Source organism: Drosophila albomicans, chromosome 2R (assembly GCF_009650485.2).
Source record: "Drosophila albomicans strain 15112-1751.03 chromosome 2R, ASM965048v2, whole genome shotgun sequence".
Classification (NCBI taxonomy): domain Eukaryota; kingdom Metazoa; phylum Arthropoda; class Insecta; order Diptera; family Drosophilidae; genus Drosophila; species Drosophila albomicans.
In genome coordinates, this window is record NC_047631.2 from 20,126,761 (window position 1) to 20,149,318 (window position 22,558).

Here is a 22,558-nt window from a genome sequence, read left to right on the forward strand (position 1 = left end):
GCACTTAAATTAGATACACTATTTACAAATAATATATTTTATGGTTAAGTAAACAAATTCAAAGTGCTTTAGAGCAAATTCGATGTCCAATCGATTGCATATTCCAAGTCAGCTGCTGAGCTATTCGATAGTGCAGCCCTTGTTCGCGTGCCATCGCTGAATCCACCAAAAGAAAGAAGAAGAAGCAAAAGCTGACGTACTCGGGGAAAAGATTAGAAAATAACAAAAAGAAAACGAAATTATTTAACATTAACATTGGGCACAACGTAATAGTAACGTAATAATGTAACATTGTGTATCCATCTGCAACGCGCGTTAGTCTTTAATTTCGTCTTAAGCCTCGATTGAAATCCCGAAAGTATGTTGGAAAATTGTTGCTCGTCGTCGTCGTCGTGTGCAAAAGAAACACAAAACTTATAGATTTCGAAGCGTACGTGCAAAAAAAGGAAGACAAGTGGGAGGAAGGCTAAAGTGATTTGTTGATAAATTCACATGTGTATGCAGATATAAATCTGAAGTGCAATCATCTCAGACACGTTAACAGCTGCTGGCCCAAAATAAAAGGAATACGCGATAAATACAAAAAACGGCTGCAAAAGTAGGTACCAATACGATGATGATGATGTTGTGTTGGTAGTGTTGGTGTACACGCATTAATGTTAATGCCTCTTTATCTCGCTCTCTCTTTCACTCTCACATTTATTCGTCAGCCTGCCCAGCGCCTCTTCTTCTGCCTTCAACAATAGTCAACACACAGCAAACATAGCGAACGAACAGCAACAGCTGTGTGTGTGTTGTGCGTGCGTGTGTGTGTGCTGTTAGCTGCGCAAGTGTGTGTGTGTTGTGTAGTTGTTGTTTTGGGTGTTTGTCGGACGTAACAAAATATTGAGCCGTCGAGCAAAACACATGATGTGGTCGTTCTTCTCGCGCGACTCCTCCAAAGATTTCCCATATGACATTGGCGAACCCGTCGCTGGCTTTGACAACTATTCCATATGGACACTGCACAAGGCCAAACGCAAGGCAACCCAAGAGGAGGTCTCTGTCTTTGTCTACGACATTCGCAGCGGTTCCGATACGAAATGTGAGCTGGCCAAGGCGGCATTGAAACGCCTAAAGACGTTGCGTCACCCAAGTATATTGCAATATTTGGATTCGCTGGAAACCGATAAGATGTTATATGTGGCCACTGAGGCTGTGGAACCCCTGGGTACATTTTTCACCAAACTGGCCACAGACAATGTACAAAAAGGTCTCTATTTGGCCTGGGGCATCTTCCAAATCACAGTAAGTCCACTAAAATTATGAACGTAAAAATATATAATTAACATTTTCTCAATTTGATAGCGTGCTCTTTCCTTTCTCAATAACGATGGCAATTTGCGGCACAACAACGTCTCCGCCTGGTCGGTGTTTGTAAATGCCTCCGGCGAATGGAAGTTGGGCAGCTTGGAGTATGTTGCAGCTGCTGATGGCAATCCTATGCCGCCTGTCAAAATACCCGTGACTCTGGAAGTTTACGATGCTCCAGAGAAGAACGATCAGAGCAAGCTAAAGGCAGCCACTAAATGGTGAATATCATACAACACTTTATACATTATTTACTTATACTTTTTCTTCACAGCTCTGTGGATATGTGGGGCTTGGGCTGCCTTGTTTGGGAGGCCTTCAACGGCGTGCTGCGACAACGTTCCAATCTTAAGGATATTGAACACATACCCAAGTCACTGCAGTCGCTTTATTGCGAACTTGTTGGCGCCTCGCCTTCAAATCGACCAAATCCAGCAGATATTATTACACGATGTCGCAAGCCAGGTGGTTTCTTCAAGAACGATTTGGTGGACACGTTGCTATTCCTCGAGGAGATCCAAATCAAAGACAAGGCGGAGAAGAATCGCTTCTTTAGCGGTCTGACCACACACTTGGAGAACTTTCCCGATAATGTTTGCAAACACAAAATACTTCCACAACTGATAACCGCCTACGAATATGGCGACGCTGGTTCTGCGGTGTTGGCGCCCATGTTTAAGGTAAATCTTGCTTCAAATTTGTTTTGCAATCTCTAAAGTTAATGCTTTTAATTTTTCTATAGCTTGGCAAGCTGCTGGACGAAGTGGAGTATCAGAAACGCATTGTACCCTGCGTTGTCAAGTTGTTTGCCTCAACGGATCGTGTGACGCGTTCACGGCTGCTGCAGCAGCTGGAGCTGTTCATTGCGCATCTGCAGCCACCAGTGGTCAATGAACAGATCTTTCCTCAAGTGGCGCACGGCTTCCTCGACACAAATGCCACCATACGCGAGCAGACGGTCAAGTCCATCATACACTTGGCACCCAAACTCAACTACAACAATTTGAATGTGGAAGTTTTGCGGCATTTTGCGCGTCTGCAAGCGCGCGATGATCAGGGCGGCATACGCACCAATACAACAGTGTGTCTGGGCAAGATTGCACCGCATCTGCATCCACAGGTGCGTCAACGTGTGCTCGTTTCGGCATTTATACGTGCCATGCGTGATCCGTTTCCGCCAGCGCGAGTCGCTGGCGTTTTGGCGCTGGCAGCCACACAGCAATATTTTCTACTCAATGAGGTGGCCAATCGTGTCTTACCATCATTGTGTTCGCTAACGGTCGATCCAGAGAAAACAGTGCGCGAACCAGCCTTCAAAACAATACGCGGTTTTCTGGGCAAGCTCGAGAAGGTTTCCGAGGATCCAAGTTTGCGCGAGACAATGGGTAAGTTGAGAAACGATAGTAGAAGTAGTAAATGAAAACTCAATTTTATATTTGTAATTTGCAGAAGCGGACGTTCATACCGCAACGCCTTCAATTGGAAATGCGGCTGCCACCTGGGCGGGTTGGGCTGTGACCGCTGTAACTGCCAAGTTCTATCGCAGCCAAAGCGATTCATCTCGACCAAGGCCGCCATTAACAGGCCGCAATCTCTCCAAGCCAGCATCACTTGGTAAGTTAATTATTTGGTTTGTGTTTTATAGCTCGTGTTTGATTTTAATTTTTTTATGATTACAGAGCAACCATCGAGCAGCAGCCTATCGACCACAACAAGTAGCGTCACCTCGATGACATCGTTGGAGCACGAAAGCAACGATACGTCTGCCTCGGCCTCTGATTATGGCAACAACGATTGGGATAATGAGAACTGGGGAGAAATGGATGTAAGTTGATTAGTTTTAAACTAAACAATTCCCATATATTTATATTGATATAAATAATTGCAATTGTGCAGACTTCGCAGGATCCAAGCAGTCCTCTGGCAGCTACTTCCAACAATGGCCAACTGGTTACAGCGAATGCGCTCAACGAAGTGCGCGATGGCTGGGACAACGAGGAGTGGGGCAGCCTAGAAGAGGATCCTGTAAGTTAGACAAGAATTACATTTAATCTTGAATCCATACTCATGACTCATTTTGTCGCAGTGCGAGGAGGAGGAACAAGCGGAGCAGGAGCAGCAGCAGCAACAGATGGCCAGACAATCGATATCCTCAACCACATCATCCAGTCAGCAGCAACAGCGACCATTGCTGCCGCATCAGCATCAACAGCAATTGCAGCAGCATGAGCTCAACGATCTGATTGAACCACTTGCCAAGCTTAACTCACACATCACAACATCGCCATCGAGACAGCAGCAAGCGACGCTGAGGCCCAAAGAGTTGGCCAATCTGTCGAGCAGTGCCACAACATCGCCAACAACGCCGGGTGCATTGACCAATTGCAATAACATAAGTCCGCCTTCAGCGCATTTAAACAATTCGATGCATAATGCCAATTGGAACAGCGATTCGTGGGCCGATGGCGAGTTTGAGCCTTTTGACGATCCGGGATCAGGTAAGTTTATCAAGCACTGCCTTGAGTATAGTTAATAATGGATATTTTCATGCAACCTTTTAGGCAACAGCAAACTGGACGAAGCGCGTCGCAAGCGTGAGGAGAAGAAGTTGCAACGTCAGCGGGAATTGGAGGCGCGTCGAGCGCAACGCGCCACTGGCCCATTAAAATTGGGCGCTAAAAAGCTTTAAAAGGATTTACAGACAAAACAAAAAAACACCCAGCAAAAGTGCTTGCAAATTTCTACCATTGTATATTTATTAGCTCTTATTCCAAAAACTGTAAGCCTAAAGTGTATGCGTGTCATCTGTGTATATCTGTCTGTCTGTTTTGCGATTGAGCGTATGTGCGTGTGTGCCTGTGTGTGTGAGTGTGTTTTTTGCATTGAATGCAGTCTCGATGTTTAAGTAAGCCTCCATTTCGATTTTTTGCCCATAGGCGCAATAAAACTAAACAAAAAATTGCATACTTAAAGCATAAGTATAACGCTGGAACGATATTATTTAAGCATTTGGAATCCTCGTAAGACATTCTCTCTTTAAACTAACTAAACGAATCTTAGTTAACAGTGTAAAACCAACAACTAGCTAGTAAATAATTTTGAAATTTATAGCAATCCTCGAAAGATGATGAAAGAAGATGAAGATGACTCATCATCCTACGATATCTTTTTTGATAACATTCATGTGTGCTAATATCAAATTGCATTGTCTCTCGTTGTGTGTCTGTGTCTTTGTATGACCGTATGCGTGCGTGTGTATTTAACAATTTAATCAAATTCAATTCAGTCTGCCTGCTGTGTTTTGTATGGAGAAAAGTCCCTAAGATATTTGCTCAGCCATTTTCCGATTTAAAAACGAATTAGTATTCCAGATTTGACTTTCTAGGAGCGCGCGCTGTACAACAAAAATTTGTAAAACGCGTATAGCAAAACTAAAGTAAACCAAATGTGAATTTTAATAAATATATATATATATATACATATATTGTATTTTTATATAGTACCTAAACACAAATAAACGAGACGAAGAAAAACAAAAACAACATTGAAAACAAAATGATAAAATGCTAAAATAAAACAAAAAAAGAAAGAAATGGATATGAGAAACAACCGCAAGCAATTATCAAACGAAATAATTTGTAAGCTTTTTCATATTACAAACAATTTGTACGTAGTAAAAATTGCACCTGTTATTTCCTATGTTGCTATATAGGAACAAATGATACGAAAACCGAAAGCACACACAGTGAATCAATTTGGTCAAGTAAATACAATTTTTAAATGTGAATTTTCCCACTAACAGCACCAAGCGCAAACCATTTTTTGCATCTCAAAGTTACATAAACAATAACAAATACCTTACCTTACCTTACCTAATATAATATATATATATAGCCTGTATATACTTATACATACATACATGAGTACATCCATGCATACATATATATATATATATATATGTATATATATATACATAACATATACGCCGATTTTTTCCAATACCTCAATATCTGTGTACAATTTTTCCATATATATTTTTTAATACCCAAAAACCAAAAAAAAATGAAAACCGATATCCGATAAAAGTAAAAGATCAAAACCAAAAAAATACGAAAAACGGAGTAATGTTGAATTTTGAAATCTGATTGTTGTCGCCGCGTCAGTTGTTTATGAAATTGGTACATATTGCAATTTATCTAGCAAAAAAGAAAAGTAACAAACAAAAAAAAGATAAAAACGAAAAACCGAATACCAAAATAACAACAACAACGTAATGCTAACTAGTCCTAGAGAAATGAGAAACGTATTTGTGGCATTCATTTTAAATAACATTTCTAGAAAATACAATTTTCAGAGCAACATTAAATTAGTGAATGAAATTTATTACAACTAAAACATGACAAATTCATTGTTTAGACAAATTTTAAAGACTGCAAAGAATTCATTGAAAAGTGGTAATGATAGAAAACAAAAACAAAAAAACCAAACAACAAAAGATGAAAAACAAACGTAAAATGATGAAGAAAACAAAACGAAACAAAATTAACAAATTATTTAGTACTAATCATCAGTAAAAATACATTTTGAAAAATTTAACACATTTTGGAGTCTTTGTGTCTAATTGAAATTTGACTATTTGTTTTACAGCGAGCAAACAGCTGGACATTGAGAGTTTAACTGTAGCATAAATTAGCATTTTATATTTCTATATATATGTATACTATATAGTATATAGAGCAGCTGATGGAATTCTTTTGTTCAGCCACCCTCAACACAAATGGTCAGGCAATTCTGAAAATTGGTTTCACAACTGTTTCGCATTGTTTGCTAATTGCAACAATTAAACCAATGGCATTAACCGCTTCGGATATTGTGTTTAAATGCCTGTTTAGACAGCTGTTTTAGGCTGCGCCCAAGGACTACACACAGTTGCAGTTGCAGTGGCAGCCAAAGAAGTGCCACACAATGTTGCCACAAAGATGGTACGAGATGCAGTTGTAAAGAAAGGAAATAATCGGACTACATATAAATTCATTTTTTTTAATCATCTGTCATCACCTATTTTTAGAAAAGGCAAATATATGATTTCAAATTTTCTTGATAAACATTTTAAAGTTCGATTAAAGAAGGGCCACATTGTAGACCACAATGTTGCCACAAAGATAGTACGAGATGCAGTTGTAAAGAAGAATTGGAAATAATCGGACTACATATAAATTCATTTTTTTTTTAATCATCTCTCATTATCATTTATTTTTAGAAAAGGCAAATATATTATTTCAAATTTTCTTGATAAACATTTTAAAGTTAAATTAAAGAAGTATATCACAATGTTGCCACAACGAGATGTAGTTGTAAAGAATTGGAAATAATCGGACTACATTTAAATTCTTTTTTTTAATCATCTGTCATCATTTATTCTTAGAAAAGAAATATATGATTTGAAATATTCTTGATAACCATTTTAAAGTTGGATTAAAAAACCATCGCAAGTTTTTATGCCGGTATCCCATATGATGTTGTGTATTATATGCAACCGCATTCGATTTCCTTTTTGCATTATATGGGGGTGCATTGTAGTAAGTCTGGGAACGAATGGTTATATTGGTTCTTCAATTATTACAGATCGTTTCACAGCGTCACGCTATTCGGAGGCGCTCCACTTACTTATTTATAGGTAAGACCAAGCCACAAACTGTGCTAATTTGATTGGCTGCTTTTCTCACGCGCTCGTTTCGCATTCGCATTCAGTTTTTGTTTTTCAGTTTTTTCTGTTTCTGTGTTGCACTTGAATGTTGGAGCTGCCCTTGCCATGAGTCAATTACTCATTATTTGAGTATACTTGAGTCTTGCATTCGTTTCATTTCCCCTCTTCACTCCACTCCACTTCACTCCTCAGCTTTTGTATTTTTTTATTTTTCGTGTTGAGCAAGTCCAAAATAGTTTCGTTTCGTTTAGCACAAATCTGAAATGTCTTTGGAGTGTTATTTTTAGTTGCTGAAGTCATTGCTAAGAACAATCTCTATTTGCAAGTGCGGAGAGAGGGTGGTTGACAAGCAGGCAACAACTGCGATAATCATAGCATTAACAATGCTGCACTTGCATTACTCATACGCCCTGCCTTACCAGAGACAGAGAGAGAGATCGCGTGTCTAATTGCATGTACTGCGGCTGATTCGTATAATTAAATGCTTGGTCGTGATAAAGCTGTGCAAATATTGAGATCATTATGTTAATAATCAATCGCAGCCTCTTGGCCAAAATCACAAATGCCACCCATATTGCGCATACGTACGATTGTACGTACGATTGTCAGCGGCATGCATTAAACTTGAAATATAAATTGATATTTTTGTGTGGTGTTGTGTTGTCACCGATGCCAATTGGGCACGCAGGTGTGCGGTAATACCAACAAATCAACAATTCTACAAAATGCACAAAATTCACATCATTTTCTCGCTTCAAGCGTGCGCAAAATGCATTAAATGCTTTGTGTCGTTGATGTCGCAGCAACTGATCTTGTATTTGTAGGGCTGCTAGGAAGATACCCTGTAAATAAGATAGACATTAGGGTAGATGATTAGTGAACAAATAAATATTATATTTAGTACCCAACATTTACTTTCATTAATATCAGAATATTAGCTTTTTAGTTTAGTTAATCAAAATTCTATATTTAGTTCATATGTATATTAAAATTGTTATTTACAGTACAGTTATATTTGGAAAGTATTGCATTTTATTACGTTTCTTAAAACTTCTTCTATCTTTTGAAGTGGTAAGATTATTTAGTCAGAGAAGTATATTCTTGTTTATTATATTTGTAGCTTAGAATTAAAATTGATAGTGGAGCCAGAACAACTTAGAATAACATTTTGATTGACTAAGTTTATATTTGATATTCAGTTAATTTTTCAGCTAACCTGTAAATAAAAGTAAAGTAGTTTACTTTTTTTTAATATAATGCAGTCTTTAACTCATCAAATTCACATAATGGAAGATCAGTTATATGTTTTCTTGGGAAACTGTTAGTTTGCAATTCGTATAAATTTAAGAATTTCGAAAGTTTTCTTATTATATATTATACTGAGCAAACATAAAACAATGTATGTTAAGTTAAGTTGTTTATTTATTTTTAATTTAATTACTCTATTATATATTTTTACTATTCCATAATTGTGCATTAAAAATACTATAAGTATTCTAAATTTGTAGTATTTTCTACTATAGCGTATTTGTTATTCGATCAGTCTCTTGAGAAATTCCCATGTTATTTGGCGTTTTTGACTTCAACTCTAAAGTCAGCGTCTCGCATTCAATTCAATTCAATCAAAGCGCAAAGCGCAACGTGCCGCTGCCTTTGGCTTTGGCTTCGGCTTCGGATTTGTTTTCGGCATCGTTTGTTGTTGTAAATATTGTTTAAAATTTCAAATTAGCTGCAGTTTGCATTGGTTTAATGTTCATGTTTTTCATTTTGTGTGTTATTGTTTTCTGTTTGTTTTTTCCTTCGTATTTGTAGGAGCGGTTCGTAAATATTTCATTGCATTTTTCTGACTTCAGTACTATTGTCATCGATTAAGAAAAATCTCGACGTTCTTCACCTTCTGATGCTGTCGCTGACCTTGTGAAGTTATCCAGAACTACCGTCATACTTTATCGCTTTTACAAGTTTTCAATTTCCATGTAGAAACTATTTGATTTGCTCCGCTTTTATGGGGGCAATTACAGCAGCTTGCCCTTATATTAGGCAAACTGTCGAGCGTCTTGGTTTTATAAATATTTGTACAGTAATCAGTATGCAGGTGCATCTAAGCTAACTGTGGCTTATCATCTGGAAAAGCAACTCATACCAGTGGCATCATACTGGCTATGTGAACTTGCTATTTGCTAACAATATTTGCAGTTTTTGCCAAGCTAAAGTGTTCAATATAAATGCATATGAATTTCAAGTAGTCTTTCAAATCATCACGCCCCTTTGGGAATGATAAAGCTCTATAATTATATTATTTATTTATATGTTAATTATTATACAAAATAATATAATAACTAAAAGAAGGGAGTGCCAGCAACTAAGGCCATCGACTCGACAGTTAATTTATATGTTGTTTAATAAGTTGTTGATGTCTAGGAATTTAATTAGTAGCTTAACATTATTATGAGTAGGTAAGGTAAGAAGAGAGGTGGGTTGCATTTGGCCAAATAGGTGGAACCTCCTGTTAATAAGTTGCGGGCAGGTATCTAAGATGTGTTGCATTGATAATTCTCCCCCACATTTGGGGCATCTGGGCTTAGATTTTCCTTTGATGTCTTCTGTGCCATGATGGTGGATATCGGATAGCATATGGGTAATTTTCTGACAAATGTCGCGAGAGACCATTTTTACAGTGACAAAAAAACATAAACTAAAACAATTTTAAAAATAAGTGAAGGTTAATCTTAAAGCTTTGGATTAGTACTATTTTATGAGCTAAGATTGATTTTAGGAACTTGTTCTGTTTTAAGATAAAATATGTAAATTCGTTCATTTTTTGGTTTTGCATACGAATTTGTTAATTTTTGCAATTATCAGAAAAAAAAAGTTCCAAAACCATTCTTAGTTCTAATTAAAGTACTAATCTAGAGTAGAGAATTACCCATATTTATTATCAAGCTGCAGAATTTCTAAAGAAAACTTAATCACTCTGCTCTAAATTTATTTTAAAGAAATTTTTTATCATAAAAACTTTCCATGCTTCAACCTACTTATTTGTCGTACTGCATGGTGCCTAGTAAAATATTCTTGCCATTTTTTATACCCAAAATCCATAGGGTAGTCTTAGTCTTAGTTGCTTGGCTGACGATGGACTCTTATCTGTCGGTCAAGCAAACTTCCTTGCAAAAAAATCTCCCAAAAATTTAAACTCGGATGTGGCACACGCGTATGCAAAATAATCTCGTTAGCTTTCAAGTTAGACCAAACTATACAATTGCCATTGATAATAAGCAACGCAAACAATTTGATTCTTATGAAATTTAAGCACAGTCTGCAAGCTGTGATAAGTAAGCTTAGTTATCTTTAAAATTACAAAGTTTGCCAGTTTTATTTATAAACATGTGGCTAATGAATTAAGTTCACTCTGCACTCGACTTAAGCAATGGAAGTGGAAGTATTGCTCATCTTGGGATTTCCCCGATGGTCGCAGAGCATGCGCAGAGCATACATAAGTTGGAATATATCACATACTATATCTATATCTACACAAGTGTTGGGTAGTTTCCGTTTTTCGAGCTGGTCGAAACCCTAAAGAGGTGCGTGTTTCTTGGGCCCAGAACGCAAACACACCGAGTCTTGTTGCTGTTGCTAAATGGACAAACCCCCAAAGCAAATAAGCGATATAGTAGTTATACATAGTATATGCAAATAAGAGTTTCAAATGGTCTCCCCACGCTTCGCCCCCCATGAGCTGAGCTTAAATAGAAAAACCGCGCAAAACCGCAGAAATAAAAAAACGAGCGATAAACGCGGCGAATGCGTGTCGCGTATGATAATAAAGCCAATAACAAGACTGCGAGATCTGCGAGACGATGACGATGACTCATGCAACGCGTGGACATTGAGACTCCAACCAAGTGTGGCACGAGTGGCACGAGCGGCCAAAAAAACTTGGAATATATATAAGAAACGAAAACAAAATTAAGTTTACAACTGCTGGACTGTTTTTTTCTTCTTTTTTTTGTTGAGTTGCATGCAACAGTTTGCCGATGAATGAAAACGTGCAGACAACACAACACAAACTGAAGGCTAAGGAGGGAGGTGCAGGGAATTGGGAGAGCTGGGGGATGGCTAGGTGAATACAGCACAATTAGAGCGCCTGCAAACAGGTTTCGAGCTCAAGCTGTGGGGCTTGGCTGCTGGATTGCTGTGCACACGTGTTGAGTTCAGTTTCAGTTGCTGTTTTGCGGGCAACTTTTTGCTTGTTGGCATTGCCAGACGTGCTGCATAAAGTTCATGCCTCGTGCCGCATGCCGCATGCCACTGTGTGCCGCCACCCGCATCATCCAACGTTCGGTAAGTGGGTCAATTACAGGCTGCCATTGTCGCGCGACTTAAAAGGCGCTTTACAACTGTGTACAACTGTGCGTATGTGTGTTTCTTTTTTGTTAAATTGCGAAATGATAAATTCAATTTCACAAAAATAAGCAAAACATATACTAAATAAACCAAAAGCAGCAGCAATAAAGGTAACAACAACGGCAAACAACAGTTAAAAACGCGTTGAAAATGGATTGTGAAATTCTAGGAACTGTCGTCAACGTTGCTGCCAGCGTCACTGCCTGCGTCGCAGTCGACGTCGCATTGCCTCGGTAGTCAAAATTTTACGCTACATTTGTGTGGCGACATAACAAAAACCACACAGCTGTGTGCTCCAAGCAGCCTGCGCTGATCTTGGCTCCTATTCCGCTTCCCTCTCTCTCTCTATCTCTCTCTGGCTCTCCTCCTCTCTCCACTCTTCAACCACAGCTGGTGTTCCTGGCTGCCTTGCTTTGCTTTCTACACCTCTGTCGCCTGCTTTGCCTGCAGCAGCAGCAGCAGTTTGTGGCTGTTGATGTTATGGCGACAGCAACGACGGCAAACTTTTTATTTATTGCACATACGCTCCGTGTTACGCTGCCAAGCGGCATATCAGTTATAATGAGCGATTTGCAAGTTATTCAGAACACTTTTGAATTGTAATAAATTTAACGTAAACTTAATTTAAGTGTAATTAAATTAAATAATTAAGTTACAATAATATTCGATTTACTAAAATAATTATTTGAAATAACAAATATATACTTTTTTGGTTTGTAAATCTTAAAATTTGTATTGAAAAATAAATTGTTTTGTTTAAAGAAATGTTGGAAGTAACATAATATTAGGAAAAAAGAAAAATGCATAATTACATTAAAAATAAGAAAACATAATTATAGTTAATACAGTGTATAACTTTATTCGATTAATGAAATAACTTTTTTCTGCACACAGTGTATACAAAATTCGCTTTTCTTTAGATCGTTTTATGCTGGTGTTTTATATTATTATTGTAGCCCTGTTATTGCCGACATGCTCTCCATTTTTAAGGTGTGTGCGGTTTTAATTTGTTGTTAATTTGGAAATCTTTTATCTGCCACACTCGCGAATTATCTTTCTCTCTTTCCTCTGTCTCTGCTTGACATAAGCTATCTCTTTTCAATTTATTTTATTTGGCAGCTTTGATGAATTGGCAACATGCGCATTGTTCAATTCGACTCCCAAATGTATGCTATATATGTATTTGTATGATTTGCTGATTAATCTGTAAACCACATTCTATTGTAATATGACAAATATTTGTAGTTCACATGCTAATGAAAATCTATATTCAAATTGGAATGCCATGATGACATTTCAAAAGCAATTTGCCAGCCCTCGTTGTGGATCTTTTATTTTTGAAGACTGCTCAGTCTCAGAGCCTCAGATTTAGGGGTCTGTGCGTCTGTCTGTCTCGGTCTCCGACTCCGTCTGCGTCTGAGTCTCGAAGTGTCTTTCTTTCATTGTACGCGACACGACGCGACTCGCTGGCAGTGTCGATTAATTACTCAGGGACCGGAGAATTGCGGCTTTGCTGATTTCAGATTTAGCTTTTACGAGCCTTTTTCGCTTGACAAGTTGGAATTGAAATATGCGTCGGAGTCGCTCGGATACTTTCGCGCAGAGGGCATAAAAATACCAGAGTCACAGCTCTGCTGATTTTTATAGTTCTTTTTTTTTTTTTTTTTTTGTTCTGCGCTTTGTGCTTTTTTTTGTTTTTGTTTTATTTTTGGGCAAGAGCATTTAGTGTTTTCGCTTTGTTTGCCTGCCTGATTGGACTTTTTTTATGGCAAACTCGGTATCACAATAATAATCTCATAGAATGGAGAGATTTTTAATTGTATTACCCCACAGAAGTCAACGCGATTTAGAGTAAAGCCCATACACGTAATTATTGTGTGCGTTTTCAACTCTTTTGTAGACCTAGGTCCGAAAAAGTGAGAGAACAAGAGGGAGAGAGCGAGAGCGTATGATAGTAAATGGTTAAGTGAGCGGCGCATACGAAATTGAAATCAGCGTCGATAGCAGCGGCGACGTCGACGTCGACGACGCGCGCGACGCTTCGTCACTTAATGTAGGTTAGAAATCGAAATCGACTAGCTACGCGGGTGCTCTCCAAATGAGTCATCGCCAGAGCACTGTCCAGCTTGTAGAAATTGGAAAGAAAGAGACGTCACGTTGCGTTTTGAGTGCGATAAGGATGTCGAACACGTCATTCCCATGACGGACACGGTAGAGTTCAATGTCCAAGGGCTACGTCAAATGTGTGTGTGTGTGTGTGCATGTGGGGCCACACCTGTTGCCGAAACCCAGCGAAGAAAACTACAATAATAATAATAAAAAGAAAAAAAATTGCGTCGCAGTTAAATGACAACAACAGCAACGCAGAAATCACGCTACGATCATAAAAGCAAAACGTGCTAATAAAAACAATAACAACAAACCCCAAACAAAGAGACAACAACAGCAAGCATTTAGGAAAAACAGCAACGGTAAAGTTGCTAGGTACGATTGTAATCGAAATATCCCAGCAACAGCAGCAACAGAAAAAGCTTTTTAACTCCTACCTCTTGCTGAGGAATGCGAATCATTTCCTTAAGCACTTCGTTTGACCACGAACAAGAACAGTGGCTATCTCTTTCGCTCGCAGAGTGGAGAGTGGTGAGCGAAATGGGGCCAAGGCAAACGACAGACCTCGACGTTGCTTCTTCGTCTTCTTCTTCACCGAAAGTAGTAGCGCATTTTATAAAATGCCCGCGGCGACGACAGCAATACAACTTCTGTTCTTTCGCCGCCAATTTGCTGCGTGTTTGTGCTTTTGTTTTGGTTCTACACATTCGCCAATTTGGATTGTGAGAGTGCGCACGCTCATTGGTGTGTTCGTGGTTGTGTGTGTACTCACGCAATAAAAGGAAAAAGCTTTTGCTTTCCTTGCTGCTGTTGATCGCGTCATTGTTGCCAGTAAAATACAAAATTTGTTACAGCGCACGCGCTTGCGTCGAGTTCAGTGTACTCGTTACCTTTTTGCATACATATGTACGTATATGTGTACATCTGCATATATTATTTTAATTTAAATTTATATTAATACGCGCGTTTGTATGTGTGAACGTAATTATGTAAGTGATCACAACAACAAATATGCGTCGTATATCAAAATGTGTTTAAATCTCGTGAACTCAATGGAAGTAATGCATTATGTACGTATTTTGTGAACCGCGACCGCTCCCTTTGCCAAAAACACAACAAAAACAACAAAAAGTGAGCGCGAACTGCCAAAAGCGATTTGTTGTTGGCAAAATTCTCAACGCTTACTGCTCCCTCACTTCCCATCCCTTCGTACTGCTCCATTAATAAAGCGAAATGCAGCATCCGCCTTTGGTGTTGTTGTTGTTTGTTCGTACGCATTATAAAAATGTCATTAACATGTCAACGGGGCTGCAAAAGTTCGCATTGCGCTTTTGGGGGAGCGACTTCGATATGCACTCCACAAAATGCATTTCGATAAATTGTGAGCAGGAACTTGCGATAAATCTAACCGACTGTAATAACTTCAATACTGCACTCCAAAAATACATCGCGATATATTATGAAGATGAGCTTGCGATAATTCCAACTGACTACAACATGGACTCCCCACAGTAAATTTCAATAAATGTAAGCATAATTCTAGCTAATGTCAATACATAGAAGTAAATACTTAGTACATATCTGCGACACCGCGCGCGTTTGTAGTGTATGCAAAAGCCCAGCAACAGCAGCGAGCAAATTTTTAAAGGCCAGCCGAAAAATTGTAAAAACAAAAACAAAATGTGAACAGCGGAGGCGGCAGCGCGCCGCAACTCGAAGCAAAAGTCAATGATCGCCTCGTCGTCGTCGCTGCTGCTGCTGTTGCTGTCATAATTAAACGCGACAAATACAAATACAATTTGAAGAAAAGAAAAAAGAGCCGCCGTCGTCGTTGCTGTTGCCGTCGACGTTGCCGACATCGTCGCCAGGCCAGCGCCAGCCATAAACACAACAACAATGAGACAACAATAAATTCTTCAATTAACATTTTGTGTCCAGGTAAAAAGCGCCGAGAGCAGGCGGCATGGCAAATTTCTGTTTCTCTGTGTGTGAGAATGGCAAAGCGAGAGCGAAAGAGAGTGAGGGTGAGAGCAAGCAAAAGAGCGTGACAAGCAGCGAGTGTCTCTGTGTGTGTGTGCAAGGATCATTTGCATTTGAGGCGACGCAAGGTGTCGCAAAAACTGATTAAAATGCATTTACTCACACACAGACACAACAAAGTTGCTCTTGTTGTTGTGCAAAAAGTGGGCACGTCGCGCATATTTTGTCATGTTGTTTTTATTGTTGCATAGATTCTGAATCGACAAAAAATACAAAAAACGAAAAAAAAAAATCAGCTCTTGGCAGGGCTCTCGCACTTGTTGTTGCCGCTGCTGCTGCTGTTCTACATATTTTGTTTTTGTAGTTGGAGCTACAGCCGCGTGCCTGGCTGCGTTAGTCATCATACACATAGGCAACGCTGGCGTAGACGTCGACGGCGACGTCGACCGCGACGTCAAGCGTCATAGCAGGCAAAATCAGCCAAGAAGACGACGACAACGCGTTGCGCGCTGTTTTGTTGTGAGTGATCTATGAGCCAGCAACGCGAACGGAACTAAAAAAATATTAAAAACGGAACGCTAAACAGAGAAGGGTTTCCCCTCACCTCCCGCAAATTGGTAAAATTGGCGCCACAAAAAGGTGTTTGCAACATTTTTACTGGACATTGACGCGAGCGACCACCAAACGCGATTAGTCACAACAACAACAGCAACAACAACAATAAGAGCGAAATAAAACGCGACTTGTGTGTGTTTTTTTTTTCGGCTTGTGCATTTTTGACAATTTTTCGCTCGCGTTTTTAGCCTTCCAGCGCAGTTTGAGCCCAGAACCCGGCCAGAGCAGAGCAGAGAAGCAGAGCCCAAAAAGACGAAATCAAACGAAACGAAGCGAATTCGAAAAACGATCGTGCTGGGCAAAAAATACAAAAAGCCGAAACGAACATTCGTCGCTGTCGCCGCCGTCGACGCTGTCTGTGTGTCGTGTCCGTGTCTCGTGCATGTGTGTGTGTGTGTGTGCTGCTTTGCCTTTTGAGCGCAGGTTTATCAAAATTCGATTTTCAGTTTGTGTTTTAATACAAATTGTGCCTTGCTGCCGTGTGGAAGTCGCAGGAGACGTCAGCACAACAAATACAACAAAAATCTAAGTCAGTAACGCGAGTGCATAAAAAAAAACATACACACACAATAAAAATAGCAAATCAAAATAAAAGTGGAAACTTATTAAAAAAAATAAACAAACTGTGTCTGCGATCGTTAGTGTTTGTATGTGTTTATAGCAAAGAATCACGTAATTTAATCCGTGTGCGCAGTGGAGGAGTCGTAAAATCAAATAAAAAAGAAAAAGAAAACGTATGAAAAACATACTCACACGCAAACAAATAAGCATAGCAATTGAACACAGAACAACTTACAGGCGCTTGCTGTCTCTCTCACTCCCCCACCCCACCACACCACTTTGTGAAACTTCCAATTTGTGCAGTTGCAGTTTGTGTTTGTTTGGTGTTTGTTTACGCGCCGTTACTGTTACGGTTAACTCGCCTGACACGTGTGCGCCTCTAACCAGTCTCTGTCCCTGTTGCTGTCCCTGTCCCGCTCCCTTGTCTAAAGGGGGGTGGTGTTGGTGGTGCCATTTGCGAATGCTGCCAGGGCTCTGGACTCGCACTATCCCTCTCTGTCTCTCGCACGCGTCGCAGAAATATCGCAGCAAAGAAACCAACAACAACAATTTGAATAAAATATAATTTACATATTGCGCGAGCAACTAAAAAGCACATAAGTGTGTAGTGTAGTGTATTATTAATAAGCAAGTCAAGTGAAAAGTTGAGTCATCGTTACAAACTTTTTCTCTTCTTGCATTTCTTTGCACAATATGCAAATAACAATATTAAGTAACAAGTGAATCCCCCTCAAAAAAAAATATAAAGATAAATATATCTAACCAATTTCTTCTGGAATTTTCTGCAGGAGCGCATAAATATTTTGTTTTAAATGAAACTAGAACTAGAATTGAGAATTTCCCCCAAAAATAAGTGACCAAAGAGATTTGCAACAAATAATTTGCGTAAATAACAAGTTGAAGAAACCCCACGGAAAGCGATAAAAACGCAAAGGAAACAAAATAAAAAAAGACACACAAAGCAAAACAAAACAAAACAATACAAAAAATAAAAACCTTGTGATAAACTCTGATAATTTGTTGTGTTGTTGATGATTGCCTTAAAATCCATTAAAATGCAACACAACAGCAATCTGCAACAACAACAGCTGCAACTGCTGCAACAGCAACAACAACAACAGCAGCACAATTTAAGCGATAATTATGTTGTTTGGGCCAATAACAATAACACAAGCAACAATAGCAACAACAACAACAACAACAACAGTGGCAACAGCAATGCAATACAGCAATTGCAGCAGCAACAACAACATCGCGCTTCGTTGTGGATAGCAGAGAGCAATAAACAGCAGCAACAACAACAGTGCCACAACAACAACAGTATGAATGTCAATTATAATCAGCACTTGTTGCAGCAGCAACAACAACAGCCACAACAACAATACATGCAACAAACGTACGCCAACTACACGCAACAACTCACGGTGCCAACAACATCTCCAGTCAGCAGTTGCTACTACGCCAACCTGCAACTACAACAACAACAACAACAACAGCAGCAGCAACAGTTGCAACACCAAGCACAGGAGCAACAGCAACAACAACAACAATTCCTGGCGCCTGCAAATCGACACTTACAACAGCTGACGCAGGACACACGACGACGTCAACAGCAATGCGTGAGTACTCAAAAACAAAAAAAGAAATCAAATATTTACTACTTACAAAAAATACAATACATTCGTTTTTGTATACAATGTGCATTAATTACCCTGTTGCTATCTCGCTCTATGCGCTGATGCGCTTCTCTTTTCTTCACGCAAGCGCTTTCTGATTTGTTGTTTTGTGTCGTCGCCTTTCATTTTGCGGTTTTGTGGGCGGCGCCTGCGCCAAAGTCGAAGGTGGAGTTAACGATCAAATGAACAACTGAAATGCGTTTTTTTCCAATTAGTAGATAATATATATAGTTAGATGGGGCGTATGCGCAATGCAATTTCATTGTACAGCATATTACGCATACGCAACGTTGCACTAGGCGGGGAAAAGTGAAATGTGTCGCCAAAAAAAAGAACCAATTGATTTGCTTGGTATGTATGTGTGTGTATTGCAAATATTTGCAGTTCGCGCGCCGTGGGAATGCCGCGCCCCAAGCACAAAAAAAAAAAGAAAAAAAATACAAATATATAATTTTTAAAGTAATTTAATTTGTTTCAACTTGAAACTGGGGGAACTGAACAAAGCGCCTGTGTGAGTTGTTTTTTTTTTGTTGTTTGTTTGTTTAAATTAAGCCAACAGACAGTTATAAAATTTCATGCGGTTTAATGCACTTTTCAATATCCAAGCGGACAGACAGACAGCCATACGTCATTGAGTAAAGCAATGTGCTCAACCATTGGCGAAACTAATCTCTTATCGCAACACGTTCTAGTTTTGTTGTGTTGTGTTGGGGCTGAGCTTGTGGCAGAGATAAGATGGCATTTGTCAAGTCACGAAGCAAACGAGCAATGAGCTAACCCTTCAGGCCAGGCCAGGAAGTTGAAAAAGCTGTAAAAATTCGCTCGAAAAAAGCGTAACGGAAATGCCACAAAAACACAAACGGAGACATGCCCATATTTGACCAACTGTGCTGCGGTGGCATCAGCTTTGGTCGGTCTCGTTATCTACTACAACCCAGCCCAGCCTAGACGTGGTCGCTGTGAAGTTATTAACATCATGTTAACCACAAAATGCACTGAAGACACGTTTTTTCCACTGTTAAGTTTCAAGTGGAGCAAGCAAACATTGTGTGTATCTTCATAGTAGTCTAATGTTTGCATTGTGCTGAAATATATATTTTTGTATTTATTATTGTTCGTACTTTGATGGCAACTTTGTTGCCTATGCGTAGTTCTGGCGGCCTTAAAAGCATAATAAGTCTTGAAGGCTTTTCTTCTAACTATTGATCCTTAGAATCAATTTTTTATTGTTTTTCTTATAGACAATGTTTTATATTAAAATATAAAAGTTTGTAAGCATCGAAGTACATTATTAGCGCTGTTTGAACTTTACTTTATTATACTGTCAATACTATCGATAGTATATTCTAACCTATAAATATTTTATTATCGATAGTAAATTTCAACTCTAAATTACATTTTTAATACACAATCCAAACGATTAGTCTAATTTTAGCTGCTGAGTGCGCTTGACGACAATACTCTTTATTATAAGTAGTTAGTAGAGTAGTTAGTTTATTAGAGGCAACTTGTCTATTTCTTTTTCATGTTATCGATAGTATGTTTATGTTGAATAGACAAATCATATGATTAGTTGATAAGCTCAGTTGACTTTAGACATTATTGTAGATAGTTTTTATTATTAAAGACAATATGAGTATTCTTTTTCCACTTTAAAATATTTTAATTTCTCTTATCGATAGTATTACAATTAAATCATACGATTAGTCTAAATTTAGCTGATGAGTTCGCTTGACTTTAGACTCTTGATTACACACTTTAATCAAACATAACTGTTTAGAGAACGATAGATAGTTAAATACAGAGAGTGCAAGACATTTACTTATGTGATAAGCCGCGCAAAGAAATGTGATAATGATGTATCATCATCGCAGTTGATCGTCTGTTAAAACAAGGTGACCTTTACAAAAGTCGAAGCAATGAAAAAGAAAGTGGAATTCACACATATTCTTATTATACGACCTATTGTTAACAGTGTGGAAACAAGTTTCGAATCGAAATAGGAACTGGAACCACAGATTAATTGTTAATTTCGACTTGTCACTGTGATTGCGGCAAACATTAATCTTACTTTTAACGGCCGTTAGCAAAAGAGTATGAAGATATTTTGCACATTGATTAAATGTCAATAAAAATGAATGTGCTGAAATGAAGAATAGATGGAAAAAGACATTTGAACTAATTCCAAATGATTTAAGTATTGAATAAATTAAAATTTAGTACAATTTTTTTTGTTGGTTTGCTGAAATCTTTAGAGTAAATGCATTTGATTTCAAATATTATGAATTAAAAATGGTCAATATTTGCAATGTAATTGCAGTTTGTAAATTGAAATGAATCTGCAATTATATTTTTACTGTAGATTGTTAGAAAATGCTTTTGCTTTTGGTTAATCAAAGTCAAGAGTGTCTTCTTATCTGGATGCTTAGCTGTCTATCTTTCTTATCAAAGATCTCGTGAGCGACTGTTAATGTTATTGTTACAGTTCCGCTTTGCATGCTAATTTTTTGTTGTATATGAAATTGTATGAAATTTGTTTCTGTTTTTTTTTTTGCAATGAGATTCTCTCTCTGTTAAGCGCCGCCTGACGCTGGTCCTTGAACTTTGCATTGTTAGTGTTTGTTGCAGTTACTGTTGCTGTTCGCCTGTGGCTTTTGTGGTAATACCTGGCTTTTGTTGTTAATTATTACAAAAACAATTAAGCGCTCGAAATGAACAACTTTAAATTGCAGTCGTTTAACTGTTGCTGTTGTTGTTATTGTTGTTATTGTTGTTGCTGCTGTTCATGTTGTTATTATTATCGTATGCTTAATTTTAATGAGCGTCACATTTGAGCTGAGATTTTTGTGTTGCTGCCATTTGCTTCTTACTCGTTGTAGTGCACAACGCGATTCTACAACAAACTCATTAAATTCGTTAATCATTTATTGCGTCGCAAAGTGTTGCAGCCACGCCCCGTGCTTTGCTCCGCTCCGCGTTACGCCCACTTTTTAACGCGAAAATCAGCTGTTTTCCTCAAGGTCTTCACAGCGCTCGAAAACTCAAAATTTAATTTCAATTCGAATTTGTTTAATAGCTGTCTGCGAAAGTCTGCACACACAGCACACACACAATCTCAGAGGTCTGGCCCATTTGTGATTGTCCATGAAACAGATTTGCTTTTCAACTAATCGAAGTCAGAAACAAACAATCAACAATTGCGACAACAATTATTCCAACTTTCCGATTTAGCACTTAGCACAACTTTTCTCTCCTGAATCAAAATGATTCATTCATTCGATCTGATTGCAATCGGAAATACTAAATGAAATGATTTACCTAAACGATATATTGTTATTAGTTGTAAACGTATTTGAATAATGCAAAGCTGCCGCTAAATTATCGAAATCGAACAAAAATCACCCAAGTCTCGTCCGGAAATGCCTTTAGACTAAATGGCGTGATGAAGACTTCGAGTTCCACGAAATTCAATCGAAATTCCTAGAAATTGTTGAGGCAATATTTAATAACAAAAAATGAAGAAAAAAAAGTGTTACTCACAACGCTTTTTGCATGACATAAACGCCGACAATGATCGTGACAATCAGAAAACAAATACTTTGTTAGAAGATATGTAGATATGACCCTAATCTCTCAAGCACCAATTAGACTATCTTGACGGTCGGAAGCAGGCGAAATTGTCCGGATATTATAATAAAAACTCATATGACTGGCAATTCCTTTCAAATATATTACTTGTTTTCATAGAGATTACAATTGTATTATAAGTTTTTTGTAGCAAATAAATATTTGTTAACTAATAATAAGCTAACTTCTGTTTGTATTTAAGCTTAAAAGCTTGCTTAATTAGTGTATGTATAAACCACAGAAATGACGCATGTAAATTTTAATTGATCTTGAATGTTTTTAGAGCTAAGATAAAATATGAAAGATTTAGCAGGTGAAGGAAAAGAATTTATTGAACATTTTCTCAAGGTTTTGTACAAATAATAATAATTTACAGACCGTTGAAGAATTATATTTATTACCTTCTATATTCATTTCTTTGTATTATGTGTATTTAAGTGATACTATAAGCAATATTAAATTCCTAGATATAGGGTAAAATCTTATAATTAATAATAAAATGCTAGTATATAAGCAAATTAATGAAAAT

The 22,558-nt window shown here is 38.2% G+C and overlaps 2 protein-coding genes across 6 annotated transcripts in view; both read left to right on the plus strand.

Annotated features, from left to right (window-relative positions):
• The first annotated feature begins 7 nt into the window (after window positions 1-7).
• Window positions 8-5,944, plus strand: LOC117575755 (N-terminal kinase-like protein). 4 transcript variants are annotated; one of them, XM_034260115.2, is made up of 10 exons: window positions 9-602; window positions 711-1,287; window positions 1,348-1,571; window positions 1,625-2,030; window positions 2,093-2,735; window positions 2,800-2,964; window positions 3,030-3,175; window positions 3,247-3,375; window positions 3,437-3,848; window positions 3,912-5,944. In XM_034260115.2, exons 2-10 carry the CDS (start codon window positions 907-909, stop codon window positions 4,037-4,039), a joined length of 2,634 nt encoding a protein of 877 aa, XP_034116006.1. In that variant the 5' UTR covers window positions 9-602; window positions 711-906; the 3' UTR covers window positions 4,040-5,944. The 4 variants fall into 4 exon arrangements, with proteins under 4 accessions (XP_051862328.1, XP_034116006.1, XP_034116005.1 ...); XM_034260114.2 differs by having other exon boundaries at window positions 9-598; XM_052006368.1 differs by having other exon boundaries at window positions 8-1,287; window positions 3,256-3,375.
• An 11,561-nt stretch (window positions 5,945-17,505) lies between these two features.
• Window positions 17,506-22,558, plus strand: part of LOC117575756 (transcription factor kayak) — a 34,354-nt gene continuing 29,301 nt past the window's right edge. Inside the window, exon 1 of one of the 2 annotated variants that reach the window (XM_052008010.1) lies at window positions 17,506-18,345. In XM_052008010.1, the coding sequence (XP_051863970.1) occupies window positions 17,758-18,345 (588 nt within the window). In that variant the 5' untranslated portion in view covers window positions 17,506-17,757. The remainder of the gene's footprint in view (window positions 18,346-22,558) is intronic. The other variant, XM_052008011.1, reaches the window with a different exon arrangement.

What these genes read in the sequence shown, in the direction of transcription:
- LOC117575755 (XM_052006367.1), top strand. Translation starts at nt 907, where the DNA reads ATGATGTGGTCGTTCTTCTCGCGCGACTCCTCCAAAGATTTCCCATAT. An exon ending in GGGGCATCTTCCAAATCACA is followed by an intron (nt 1,288 to 1,347) that starts GTAAGTCCACTA and finishes TCAATTTGATAG; the next exon opens with CGTGCTCTTTCCTTTCTCAA. An exon ending in CTCCAAGCCAGCATCACTTG is followed by an intron (nt 2,965 to 3,029) that starts GTAAGTTAATTA and finishes TTATGATTACAG; the next exon opens with AGCAACCATCGAGCAGCAGC.